Genomic DNA, 14,946 nt, shown 5'->3' with positions numbered 1-14,946 from the left:
AATCATGGAATTCTTTACTAATACTTGTAGCAATGACATCCAGTTTAAAAGAAATGGAACAAATTCATGAAGGATAAGACCAACAATAGATGCTAATAATGATGGTTGCTTAGTACCTCCTAAATCAAAAGCAGTAAGTTTTAAAAGCTGGCTGCTGGAAAGAAGGTTACTGACAGCAGAAGGTTACTGCCCTCCCGTGCAAGTTTATGAATTTCCCAGCAATTACATATACAGAACTTTAGTTCAAGTTGAACTAGACTGGCCTATGGCCTGATGCATGAGAGCTCTTTTTATATTCTTATGAGTGTGTTTGAAAATATGAGTCTACAGCAGATGAGCAATAATATTATTTTCATTTTGTGGCTTGTTGTTCTTTAGGGCATGAAAACTTTGAAATGTAAACATACTTATTAACATTTTACCAACATATCTTTTACCAATATATGATCTGTATTACAAAGCACTGAATTTGGTGTTCCACTATCCAAAACAATTTCACTTCCTTCAGCTGAAAAAATAATTACAAGAGTGTAATCATAACCACTTAAACATTAATACAAGCAACATCATCTTCTTGGTCGAGTAGTTGCATGGAATTGGAACTTTTCTATGCCCAAGGCAACTTTACAGTTTTTATTTGTCCAGAAACCATTTGGCCCTGTCTGCTTTGGTTTTAATTGTTGATGGGGAGAATTCTTCTACAAGTTTAAGTCTGTGGCCTGGGCTTCTTTTTGGACTCACAGCTACTGCTAGATTTGCATACAGATGTTATGGCCATGGATTCTTTTGTCTCATTTTGGCTGAAATGCCAGCTGTTGCCTATATGGGTGGAAGGTCTAGTAACATTAATTCAATCCCTTATTTGCATGACGCTGCTCAACTATATCATCTGCTGGTAAATAAAAGCTGCAACAAATGTATTACCAATATACTGCAGGTATTGCATTGGCTTCCCGATTCAAAGGCCAATATGGTTTGGCTCCCAGATATCTTCACTACTGCCTCCTCACAGTGAAACTGGATATGGATGGTCACTGTTTGCCACATATGTGAGAACCTAATGGAGCCTGGGTACATGGTTGCCTCCTGTGGACAACTGTCTACCCAAATTTTCAGTTGGCATTGTATTTTGGATTTATTTGTATTGTAAATGGCAGTAAATGTGTTCGATGTGATAGTATATACATATAATCAATCAATAAATATTTACTCATAGCAGTTTGTTTAATTGACTTAGGCCACAACTGCCCATGTATTTTTCTAGGACAAAGCCTCAACGAATGCAAATAGAACTTACCACTGACACACAGAAGAATCATTAGATTCTAGAACTGCAGTGTTATACTTATTTTATGAGACGTGTTACATGAAAAATCTCCAATACAGTGAAACTTTCATTAATGCATTTTTATAGAAACTGGTGGTATAACAAGTTTGTGTTTTGTTCCCCTTCTTTCACAAAGGCTAACTGATTTTTTTTCTAATCTTATACACAGGATCTCCCAACGGACTTCTCAGAACATAAGAAACTACATTTGTTGATGATGCTCAGAATTAACATTACTTTCTTGCTATTCAAGGATAATACTTGGCCACAAATACAAACGAGACATATTTCCTTATTGTTCTAACAATATACTGACATGCTACTAAAGATGGTGACAGCTGAGGAAAACCTCTATTCTATGCCAGAGTTTCCACTGACTGTCATTTCAGGAATGTATCTAGCAATACATGACAACTTGGAATGTCTCCGCCTACCAGATAACATCAGAACATGCACTGCTTACTACAAGTCCTACTGCTTTGTAACTCTCTTAGAGTTGCCTTTTTATGGTTAATAAAATCAGCAAAGCAGTTATGGTAATAAAGATTTTGAATATTTGAATGCAATAGTGTGGCATATATGCAAAGATTGCAAAGAAAATTGTGAACCTTTAAATTAGCAGTGTTACATTTAGAATTTACATTTCTTGAAATAATTTGGAAGATTCATTTACACTGAACTAATAAACTACACTGCTTCCTAAGTTAGTATTAATGAACACAACGAAACTGTTAACACTACACTGATTATTATTAATGATGAAATGTGTTTTCTTTTGAATTTTCTCTTTCTTCATAGTTTTTCATCTACATTTCACATATATTCTATATATAAGATTTGGTGAATAAGAATAGTATGTGAAGTTAATTTAATTTTATCTCCAAACAAAAAAGGATATATCAGCTGTTCCACCAAGAAGCAATTTTTCTGAAACAAAACAATATTACATTTGTATAGAAGAAAAATGTACATATACTTGTTTATCCACCCTGATTATACAGTATATACTTATAATCTCAAGAACACTTTGTAGTGTGTCTCTTTTTATATAAGAATCAAGATACACATTTGTGCTAACTTGATGTATCAGCCTTCAGTTATCACTGTTTTTATAGGCCTGTATGAGTATAGTATGAAAACGGTGGGCACTTTAATAAATTTGTTTGCTAAAGTGTACTACTTTTCTCAGTCATACTATGAGCTTATTATACTTCAATTTTCATTGTATATATTCTCTGAAATATCCATCTTAAAATCTTCCATTATGAATATGAAATAAAATTGCTTGCTTTTCTTGAGCAGCTATTCAATTTTCAACATGAAATAATTTTGGAGTTAATGTAAATGTTGAAGTGATTGTTTGAAGTTGCGAGAGTCTGGAATTAGGGAGACTTACGATAACTTGTAGTTGCAGCCATTGCAGTGTCTCTGCAGTCACATGACCATGATTCATATGCTTGGCAACTACTGGTAGTTCACAATTACAACATCACAGCATCCCATGGCCACAAAGTTGCCATTTCAAAACTTTTTTTGCTGGCTTCTGACAAGCAAAGTCAATGGGAACCCAGAAAGAGGTTGTGAATGACAATCATGTGTCCACAGGATGCTGTAACTAGGCGGGATTTGCCTAATGACAGCAACTGGGACTGCTGCAACTGCAGAGCTAATGATCCCAATTACCGCCATTAAGCAAGGACTATCAGTATTCTTGCAGATCAGCTAGTCCTACTATATACATACTGAGATGCAGACTTATAGACATTTGGCCCACTCCAAATATGCATAGACACAGATAAGTATTTTTATTTTATTTTAATATTGTCTATAGCCATAGTATATTTCTTATTGGTTTTAGCTTAGCATAACATATGAACACAGCCACTGCACATAGTAAAGCATGGTTTACAATATAGTCTTTTGAAAGCATCCAATTCTGGCTATTTTCTTCAATGAATGATTGCTTAGGTTAATGTGGGTTTCCAGTTATTTTGTGGTTGTAGAAGCCACAACATTCATATATTTTTCCTTTAAATTGTTTAACAGAAAGACCTTTCTTATATCATCTTCTTATAAAAGGCTGATATTTTTCCCTCAAAGAACCTGCTTTTTTACCTTACAACTTTAGTATACTTAAAGAGTTTTTGGAACATCCAAACTACCTTGTCTTCTCTATTCCAGATCATGAAAAAGCAGCTCCGAGTTGCTTGATGAGAGATGGGCATACAAATTTAATCAATCAATCAATAAAATATAAAAAGCAAAAAGTGCATAATTTGTGACTCCTGAAGTCTTAGTTGTGGCACAATAAACATTCCAAAATATGTTTGGGTACACACAGAAAGAGCACTTCCAACACTAACACCATTTCTTTTTTTCTCCTGAATTTCTCTGTTATTCCTATCCTTTCTTATGTAAAACAGATGTTATTGAAATAAAAGAACTAAGTAATTAATAGGAACACTGTATAGGATTCTTGATATAGTTAATAGCACTTAGATTTATATACTGCTTCACAGTATTTTACAGCCCTCTCTAAGCGGTCCTCTTTAAGCAGTTTTTTTTTTATTTGATTTATATGCCGCCCTTCTCCGAAGACTCAGGGCGGCTTACAATGCGTTAAGCAATAGCCTTCATACTTTTGTATATTTATACAGTCATCTTATTGCCCCCACAATCTGGGTCCTCATTTTACCTAACTTAGAAAGGATGGAAGGCTGAGTCACTCTTGAGCCTGGTGAGATTTGAACTTGCAGTAATTGCAGGCAGCTGATGTTAATAACAGTGCTTTAGTCTGCTGCACTACCAGAGCTCAGCATATTGCCCCCAACAAGCTGGCTCCTCATTTTATGGATCTTAGAAGGATGGAAGGCTGAGTCAACCTTGAGATGTAATGCTGTAGTTATCAGACTCAACTGAACTACATATAAGTTCATATTTAACAGAATTTGATATGAAGGCTATTGATTAGTGATAAGCTTTACTGAGTGTTTGTAACAGATATTTTATACTAGATATCCTGTAGAGTTATCTAGTACAAAATGAAATAATTGCATGGGTGATATATTTTTCATTAAGTATTCAAAAATTGGAAAAAATGTAATCAGTGGGATTCTGTGATTTCTTATCACAACATACAAAATCTAAATTTTATTTGAGATGGACAGCTATATAAATTTAATGAATAAAAACAGAGCTTGATCTGTTAATTATAAAGCAAGTTATACAAACTATGAATTGTTATTTTACTGTTTCATGCCCAAATGTTTCAAAACATCACTCTAATTTGTTCCATTTCTACTGCCTCAACATTGCTATCTGTACAATGTAAGTCCCAAATTGGAATGAATATAAATAAAACTATTATCTATCTTGCCATTGAACATGGTCTAGTTCATAATGTTCAAGCTCCAATATGGTTTATTTGCTTTTGGCTTAGTAGGTGTGCAAGCCTACTTGAAATAGATAACCATGGATAAGCACAGTTACTTAGCAATATATGTGAACAAAGTCTCATGTGGCCTTATGCATTGGGGCACAGAGAAGATCAAAAAGGGAAATATTTAATATAATATTGAATATTATATATGAATATATAATTCATTTACATTTTTCTCAGAATCTAACCTATTGGATAGTCATGTTCATGTCTAATCAGAATCTCAGCTGTATTTCCAAACCCAGAACACTTTTTCAAGAAATAGGTTACAATCATTACACAATACACTCCCAAAACATTCTTTGCTTCTGTAACTTCCAACCTAGTGACTAGTATAACACAATGCACTTAAAGAGAACTTCAACTGGGACAAATATAATAGTTGTTTTCTAAGCAAGCATTATAATACATGCCTTTATACCATCAACACTTTGCTTCAAGGCACAATTCACAACATTTTTTACCACTGAATGTGCTAAATTGTTTAAACACATATGCATAAATGGCTATCTCCCTGAATATATGTCTATCTCAATTGCAGTCATGTATCATTTTCTTAATCACTATGTCTTCTATATGCCATCTTATAATTGAGCTTGAAAACAGTAAATCACTTATACTTGAATCCCTTACATTCTGAAATCCTTTGTCTGAGAAAGTAGAGCTTAACAAAGTTCATGTGATTTTAAAAATTTTTTTTAAAAAGGCTAGATCAAGTTAACATTTGGATGGAAGATTGCCGACTATTCTAGGAAGTCAAAAAACAACCCAGAAGGAAACAGCAAATCAATTCTATACTGTTGTAAAAAAAAAACAAATGTACACGTGTGTTTAGTCATGTAGCCAAATTGACTTGAATGACTCTGCCTTTTGAATGAGATCTTCTTTATCCCTCTTTTGCAAGATAGCAGAAATTATCTGTTATGCTAGGCCAATTTCTATAATGTATGTCACCATTGCTTTAATTTAATAAAGTAATGTACATCATTCATGAAATTCCAAATGTACTGAACTGTGCTACCAAAGGATAGGATATAATGCAAAGACAGAAAAAAAGCTATCTTAACAAAAGCCTGCCAAGTTCATGCCACCATGTCACAAAAGGGGAGAAAAGATTTTTCCACTTTTTTTTTCTCTTATGGGTCTTCACATAACACAATTTATGTCCCTCAGCCTTAAGGTTTGCCTAATTTCTGGAGAATGCTTGAGGAATAAGAATGATATAGGTCCTAAGGATTGTAGGAGTTTTTTTAGTCTTCTTCATATTCACAAAACTTTTTTCTTCTATCACGTAAGGAGAGAATATACTACCTTCCCACCCACAAACTCCATGAGTTATTGTCTTTGGAGGAGCTTGTAGAAAGAGACAATGAGTACCTGTTTTGGAGGGGGGATATCTGTAACATTTTTACAATCTAGAATACCATTCCAGGGATCACAGGATTATAGGTTAAAAAGCTATTTTAAACATATCTAGTACCTCAAAAAGGTATGTACTGAACACTATTTTAGACCTTATTCAACCCTAAAGTTCTCTCAGTTTGAAGTGCGAAACATAATTTTCTCAATAAAGTCCTAACTAGCAAGAAAGACCAAATATGAAATTCTATTACAATGTATACTCTACAGTGGGCTTTCTCTCAGTACTGCGTAAACTAATAAAGTCTAACATTACTAATAAAGTCTAACATTACTAAGTAATGATGTTCAATGAGAACATCATTACTTAGCTTTAAAACAAAAGTGGCAATCTATAATACTGTTCAATTCATTTTGTAAATAAGACATGTATTTTTAAACTAATTAAATTATATCGGAAGAATAGAAGATTTAATTCAAAAGACAAATTCCATTATAAATCTTGCATAATACTAAGGGCACAACACATATGTGTTCAACTATCTTGAATCAACTTATTCATGAAAGCTTTCTTCCTCCCAGTATCATCATCAAGAATTTTAAGAATAGACTAAATTGAAATCTGTTTCATAGCTTAATAAAGCATTACTTGTTAGTATACTGCAAAAAGCACTTCTTCTAGATATCCTAATTACTATACCTTTAAGGAACTACCAAGACTACCACCATGCAAAATAAAAATCAAGCTGTCCAAGTAATTACACTTGTTTTTTAAAGTATAAATACATATATACACAAAGTGAGTTTATAATGTTGTTATTGCTCCTGGTCTGTTAATAAAATCTACATCAACTCAAGTATCCAACATTATCTAGGGATTGCCACAGTCTTTCCTTATTTGGCTAACATTTGAGATTCCTATCAGACTCCTATAAAACTTAAACGTCCACAAAGCATCCATTTTGAGAACATTTCAGAATCAGTTGATTTCTCATCCTTCCTCAACTGTCATTTTTGGAACTCTTGCAAGCAAAACCAATTTTAATTTGTATTAATAATTGTATGACTTTCTATAAATGATAGAAAGGGCTGCAGTAATGGGTCCGAGTTCATATTCCATAATGTAGAGCCACCAACCAAGGAAAAAGAAAAAAAAACCCAAGCAGCAACTTTAACAAATTAAGAACAGCATTTAGTACAGATGTGTTTAGGCGTTCAACTCATCTGCAAAACAGCCAGCCAGCCATTAAGGACAACCCCTAAATGTTCCCATTCTGGCAATGGTAATCACCCCATCACTTCACGAAGTTACCTCCTTCGTGAAAGGACTCGCCTCGTCCTCCTTGCCCTATTAAAGAAATAAAACAAATAAAAAGCTCGGGGGAGTTCTCCATTCTTCATCTGTCCCCCTCCCCAGAAGAACTAAGTCTCTCTGAAGCCCCAAGGCAGCGAAGGAAAGAAAAGAAGACCACCAAATGCTCCTGTCTCTCGGGGGGGGGGGAGGCAAGGCCCGGCCTTATCAGCAGGTACAGCTTAGCCAGCAGAACCCAACATCCCTGGGACCCAAACAAGGATGTTCACAGACGGGCTAGCTCCCCACTGAAAGTCGGAAGAAGGGGTGGGGGGGAGGAAGGCAGGTTCCGACGCCGAAGGGCCACAGCCCTCCTCAAGGCGCCCAAAGGCAAGAAGTTCCGGAAGCAGCACCCTAGCCAGACTATCCTAGGTGGAAGAAAGAAGCAGGCCTCAATCTCATCCCGGGCGGCAGAGCCTCCTCCTTCCCAGCAGAAGCTCCTGAAGCCCTGCCCGGAGAAATGGGAGAAGGAGACACAGACCTGGTGCAGTGCCGCGAAGCCGTCCACATTCGCGTAGTTGATGTCGGCGCCGCGCTCCAGCAGGCGCAGCACTTCCTCGGTGTCGCCGCTCGAACAGGCAGCCAGGAAGACGGCGCTGTCGTCGAACTTCACCTTGGTCTTCTTGCGCTTGACCACGGGCGGCTCCTGGTCCGTCTCGGAGCCGATCCAGCGCTTCAGCTGCTCATTCCGTTTCTGCTTGGCGTCCGCCATCTTCATGCCCTAGTCGGGTCTCGTCCCTTTTCTCCCTGCCTTTCGCTTGCTCGTTTGCTTCAGCGGAGCCGCTCCGCACCCAGCAGGAGGCGGAGAAGCAGAGCACCGCCTGTATCCCACAGAACCTCGCGCGGCCGAATGCTCGCTCCTTTGCTCCCCCGCCCCACTCCCAGCGCACCAAAACGCCGCCCTGCGCGGCCCGCGCGCCTATCTCGAGCTCGGCCGGCTAGCGGAGCTAAGAGGAAAGAGAGGGAAAAGTGAAGCGCCCGGCTTCCTTAACGTAATCTCGCGATATTTTGGAAGAGACGCGGCGGCCGCGAGTGAAGTTTACTTTTACCGGACCGTTGGCGATGAGGTCTCGAGGGGGGTTGCTGCTGAGGCGGTGGCGAGCGCAGCCTCGCAGAACCTTTTACCGACTGGGATAGCGCGTTGCTCTCGGATAGCAAAGCAGTGGACAGTCTCGAGGTATCTTAAAGGTCACCACGATAAGGCAGACACTTTCGGCTCCCTGAACTATGCGACGTTAGATCTGAAGAAAAAGCTTAGGAACCTTAACCCCGCAAGCCCCTCGTTGAATATAAAGGCTCAACAATCCGTGGGATAAATTCATGTATAAGGATGTGCTATAAATTTAATCATGCGCGTTGTACTTTCTCTTTATCTACAGAGCTACGTAAAAAGAGACGCAAAGCAGGAAGTTTCCTCTGGAAAGCTGATGGGACCTTTTTATTTCGCGGGTTTCCTTTTATAGCAATAATGTTTCATTGTGTCTTTTCTTTGACAGCCTGGAGTAGAATGAGGCTTTTTCCACCCATATAGTTGCCACAATAAATTATCTTCTGTATCCCTGCGTTTTATTTTAAAAGAAAGTGGCACTCATCACCCCAAAATAAAGGCGGCAATGGATGGACAAATTAATATATCACATTTGGAAACAAAAACAGATAACCCTGCAGACGAGGGAGGTGCAATTCTATTTACAACAGGAGGAAATACATGTGATTGGGGTGCCCGGAATTACCAGTTACAGTAATGTTCAAAGTTTGCTGCTTGAAACTGCATATTTTTCAAAAGTCGTGTAAGATTAGGGTTAGGGTTTTCTTCCTTGTTGGTGTACAAGTCCTTGTTGCTTTAGGAATTGTTCTTCTCTAAGATGTAATATTAACGAGTATGATTACCTTGTATTTTGACATTAAATTTAAACTTTTAAGATTAAGTCTCCAACCTTCCAGTATGTTGTTTGTGAGAATGTAGCTTTTACAAAGAACAATTTGAAGAGATTAATCCATAAAAATACTTTAATCAAAATAAAAACAGGCTTCTGATTTAATACAGATCATATGATTAAGTAATTGAGAGTTATACTGAAAGTAAACAGCACATTGGTTGAAATAAATATACATAGGATTGGTCTGTTAATCCTATATATAAAAATACATTTTCTGTAATGTTTAATATTTTTAAAATAAAATCTGCAAAAATTATCTCAACAAGTCATCCCAAATTTTCTATAGAATAAAAAAGTTCTAGCCATTTCTTCAAAACATTTGATAATTACATTTCTTTGTAGAAGATATTTCATTGTATCTGGGTTGTAGAAAATGGATAAGAAATAAACTTTAAAAATAGAACTATCCACACCTCAGTTGCTTCAGACAATTGCAAAACCCAAAATAAGTTTCTTGGTAGGTGCTGTTTAAATGTAGATGTGAGTCCCAGTGCTTCCCACAGCTTTCTTGAACTCTTACATACCGTAGGCTTCTGGATTTTGCAGCTTCTGAGAGAGACTTAAGGCCTATTAAGCTGGCAATTAAAAAAACCAAAAGCCCAGTTTACCATCATTCATTTTCTGGACACTGTAATATGGAAAAAATGAAGCTTCTACTTCAGAACATTGTTAGAGAGACAAGAATGAAACAGCTTCTCATACACCCACCCCATAAAATAGTACAGCTTTGCTATTGTTTTCTTTCATTTGTTGAAAACAAGGGAAGTTGGCATCACAACTAGAAGACATGTGAAGAGAACTGAGGAAGGTAAAGTGCTAATGGTAAGGGCAAATGGCTGCATGGCAGTACACTAGTAACCAGAAGGAAGGTGATATCCCTGCATCAATCTGAAACATACAATATACATTTAGGCACAATTATTAACAGTCACAGAATTTCACTCCCAAGATAACGGATGATAAAACAATTTTGTGCAACTTGAGGCTGTGGACAGAAAAAAATACTACATATTGGTATAATACTTACTCATGGGGAGGGGACAAGGGTAATTTCGTGCCATGAACAATAGATGAAAATTGATGTCGGGATGTCTAGTTCCATACAATAGTATTATATAAATTTGGAGCATCTTAAGAGGAAGTTACACAATGACACAAAATGCCTCATAGAGAAATCATTTCTTTGTTGTTAAATAATTGAGATCTACATGGCATAAAGCAAGTCAAATTTTGATTTTCAGTCCTAATACTGCATAATTATACCTGTTAAATTGTTTGAATCTAACTTACATATCTAGTTCTAAGTATACAATTAAGCAAAATTGTGTTTAGGCACTTTGCTATTTTGTACTAATATGTACAATTTGAAGCCTCAGGGCTGTATAGATTTATCCCAGTATACTTGGGTGAATGGAGTCCTTCCAAATTATCACTAAATACCATGACAGAAAGAGGAATTATTAACTAGATTAGCAAACACACAGTTAATCATTTAATTTTATAATGAAATGTATTTAACCAATTTATACAACTACCCATTTCCCCCAAAGGGACTGGCCAGTCAACAGCAATAAATGAAATAGCCATGCTAAAACAAATAAAAATCTAAAAGCCACAGTAATAAATATCATTAAAAAAAATGCAACCTTGTGTGAGAGGAGGGTAAAAATGGCCTACTCATCAATGGAGCCAATGGAACAAATCATGATTTATTCTTGTGCAATCTTCAATTTTTCACTTCAGTAGGCATAAAAAATTATGTCACAGGGCAGACATCCATACATGTTCCACATGAACATTTGCTTTTTGAACTTCGCTAGACTTCTATCAAGCAGATGGTTTTACTAATGTCTGAATCATTCTTATTTAGTATTCTAGATAATAATTTGTTAACTAGCCAAACTATATTTATGTATTTGTATTTCATATTTCTAAACTGCCCATCTCCATCAAATTAATAATGGATTTAAAACTGGCTGACCAACTGCACAAAATGTGCAGTCCTCAATGGAACTGTATCTATATGGAGGGAAGTATGCAGTGGGATACCCCAAGGTTCTGTCAGGCCCAATACTTTTCAATATCTTTATCAATGATTTAGATGATAGATGGGAACTCATCAAATCTGCAGATGACACCAAACTGGCAGGAATAGCCAACACTCAAGAAAATAGGTTTAAGATACAGAAGGACTTGATGGACTTCAACATTAGGCCCTATCTAACAAAATGAAATTCAATGGTGAGAAAAGTAAAGTTCTAGAAAAAGCAAATGCACAGGTATAGTATATGTACCTGGCTCAATAGTAATTGTGAGAGAGATCTTGGAGTCCTAGTGGACAATCACTTTGAAATACTGTATGTGCCAACAGTGTGCTGCAACTGCCAAGAAACCCAAACAGTCCTAGGCTGCATTAAAAGCGGGATAGATTAAGTTGACATTAAGTGTTAATAACACTTTATAATGCCTTGGTAAAGCCACACTTAGACTTGGAATACTGCATCCAGTTTTGATTGCCATATTGTGAAAAGGATGTTGAGACTCTAGAAAGAGTGTAGAGAAGAGCAACAAAGATGATTGTGGACTAGAGACTAAAACATAAAAGAACGGTTGCTGGAATTGAATATGTCTAGTTTAATGAAAATAAGGACTAGGGGTGACATGTTAGTGTTGCAATATCTAGAGGGTTGCCACAAAGAAGAGGGAGTCAACCCATTCTCCAAAGCACCTGAGGGCAGGACAAGAAGCAATGGATGGACACTAATCAAGCAGAACTAAGGAGAAATTTCCTGACAGAACAATAAATCAGTGGAACAACTTGTCTCCAGAAGTTGTGAATGCTCCAACACTGGAAGTTTTTAAGAAGAGATTGGACAACCATTTGTCTGAAAAGATAAAGGGCTTTCAGCCTGAGCAGGGGGCGGGACTAGAAGACCTTCCAACTCTGTGATTCTGTTATAAAATATTTAAGAGAGTTCCATGTACATCAATGATACCATAGTTAAAGAGTTTGTGGGCTTCAACAGTCCTTTGATAACATTTTTTCTGGTTTCAAACGTTTTGAGACAAAAATGTAACATTCAGTACATATGTATATTCATATTTCTGCAATAGTCTCTAATTGGAATGTGCAGATCTTTCAGAGAATTATTTGCTTTTAATAAAGATGTGAAAGAATGCCTTTCCCCAAACAGCCCTTTGCCTTCTAAAACGGAAACAGTCATGTTTTTCTGCTTTACAGTTCTCTGAGGTTTCTCACACAGTTTCCTCTATGTTTGCAAGAAGTGTTGCTTGGGTGTGTTATGCATGTGCAGAAGTTTCTCCTATCTATTACAAGTGGCAGACAAGATTTGTGAGCAGCATGAACGGCCTCATCAAAGCAAATTGTATTGCTTCTTTATCTTGGTGAGATGCATTGTATTACTTCTTGTATCTTGCACATTGTATCATCTTTGCACCACAAAGTGCTACACTGAGGCATATCAAAGTCACCCCACACAACCTACTTTCAAAGGAATGTTGATCATGTCTGTAATATTAAATCAGTCCAGAGGAATATTTTATGTATAAAATCTATAATCAGTTATAACACATGTAGGAGAGATGTCTTAGAAATCTTCCCTTAGTTCAGAATAAGACAGCCAATAAGACTGCAATGCATTTGTACTGTGTTCAAGAATCCAGTTTTTCCAAGAATGGTACATAATGCTAGTTCTTCCTGTTAAAGTCCTAAGAGCCATAACATAAGGTCAGCCAATTTTGAAGGTTTTTCTGTAACTGCTCTTATTACAAATACAGATTGTTTCTTTTGTTTTGCCTCAAATCAAGAGGGTGTATGAGTTATCAAAAAAAGTCCAGATGTTGCAACTACACAACTGAAGCCCAACTCCTTTTATGTGCATTAGGGGTGGGGTTTCAATCATACAGTTGCAGTGGCCATTTTGATTTTCTCCCTGGCCCAAATAGACAACTCACTGCCAAGATACATTGTCTTAGCTTGGCTTCAGTTTGAAATCCATTTGGCACTTTATATTGAGGGATGGGTATTTTCATTTTGCGTGGGTTGATCCTCTCATACACTCTATGTGTTTGCCCTAAGATTTAACACTATAGTTGCTACAGAGGCCTTCTTCCATTTGCTCAATAACTTATTGGAACTTCTGCATGCCAGTTACAATTTCTAATGTCAGTGATTTGGCAACTCTTTTCTTTCCCTGGTTTACATCACACTTAGACAAGTGTGACATATTTTTGAAAAGCAAATACAGTGGGAGAAGTATTACCCTACTAACATATTGTATTGTTCTTATATTGGTCCAGTATTGAAAGAACTGCAGTGCTTACCAAGTATATTCTGGTTAAATTCAAGATAACTAATATCAACTTTAATGTCCCAAACATACATCAAATCAAATACATAAGCTATACATAAGGAAATATTGGCTTGTTATGAAATTATCTAGTTATTAAAACTTGCTGAAGTTCATCTTCTGATTTTAAGAACAGAAAGGCCTGTTTGTCTTTTTGTTCATAAAAGGGTTTTCTCTTATGCACTTTTCTGAAGTACAATTAACTTCTTACTCTCAAATTTTGAGAAGGGTTTTTAAACTATATTTTAACTGATCTTTGAAATAGTTTTTTATGGAATTATTTTATTAAATGTTTTGTGTTCATTGTATGCTTTTATGGCTGCATTATTGTTATTTGTTAAGTCTTAAAGATCTGAGAAAAGTGGTATATAACAAATAAATTATTGAGTAATCGTATAGAGAGATAATTTGTATTTTTAAATGTTGGCTTGAATGATTTCAATTTCTTTCTGTCCTCTTTTGAAGATAATATTTTAAACAAATAATAATGTTATGATGTGTGTTCAGAGGAGTTGTCTTTATACAAAAGAAAAATATAAATATTTACCAACATGTGTTTTCCAAATAATGAACTTGTTGGATTTATTAAAAAGATGGTTTTATTAAGCACTTCTACCCAGGCTGATGAAATTTGCCAAATTTGTAAAAATGAAATTCCATCAAATTGAAAAAAGTTGAATGATTCCTTTATGCTACTCAAGCCAAGAATTATTTATTTGTGAAGCACTAATCATATTATTGGTGCTTAACTTATAATAGAACATGCTTTAATGCAGGAACGTATACATGTGTTTCCATTTTGTAATAACAAAAGTAATAGAAATAATTAAAAAACATCTCTAATATTTCTGTTTTGGAATGCAGATTTGCCATTTTAAAGTAATACATACTTTAAATAAACACATCAGTAAATAAAATAATAAATACTGTAATAAATAAAGTGATAAAACTGCATATAAGATTATATTATTTTTATAGTAACAACACTGTTCTGTCCTAAAATAAATCATGTTTTAAAAAATTAAGAATAGTACATTCCTGTTAGTTAAGAGAAAAACAGACTAAGATGTCGTAAATTAATATTAACTAATAAGGATTTCTAAATTTAGTATACCGCAAAATGCATCTTGTTTGAATATGTCTTCTGCCCTCAGACCTGT

The 14,946-nt window shown here is 35.9% G+C and overlaps 1 protein-coding gene and 1 long non-coding RNA gene across 5 annotated transcripts in view; one reads left to right on the top strand and one right to left on the bottom strand.

The window, feature by feature from the left end:
• The window catches only part of PPP1R12A (protein phosphatase 1 regulatory subunit 12A), a 128,074-nt gene extending 119,581 nt beyond the window's left edge, over positions 1–8,493 (bottom strand). For 3 of the 4 annotated variants that reach the window (XM_034402749.3, XM_034402750.3, XM_087874072.1), the window contains exon 1: positions 7,958–8,465. In XM_034402749.3, the coding sequence (XP_034258640.1) occupies positions 7,958–8,194 (237 nt within the window). In that variant the 5' untranslated portion in view covers positions 8,195–8,465. Of the gene's footprint in view, positions 1–7,957 lie in introns of all 4 variants that reach the window. The other variant, XM_034402748.3, reaches the window with a different exon arrangement.
• On the top strand, positions 8,485–9,404 carry LOC117655360 (uncharacterized). Its single transcript, XR_004588643.3, has 2 exons — positions 8,485–8,653; positions 8,856–9,404. It is a non-coding gene; the product is annotated as an uncharacterized LOC117655360 (long non-coding RNA).
• Positions 9,405–14,946: the final 5,542 nt, after the last annotated feature.

Source organism: Pantherophis guttatus, chromosome 7 (assembly GCF_059756535.1).
Source record: "Pantherophis guttatus breed Tessera chromosome 7, ASM5975653v1, whole genome shotgun sequence".
Taxonomy (NCBI): Eukaryota; Metazoa; Chordata; class Lepidosauria; order Squamata; family Colubridae; genus Pantherophis; species Pantherophis guttatus.
This window is presented reverse-complemented; position numbering and strand designations above follow the sequence as displayed.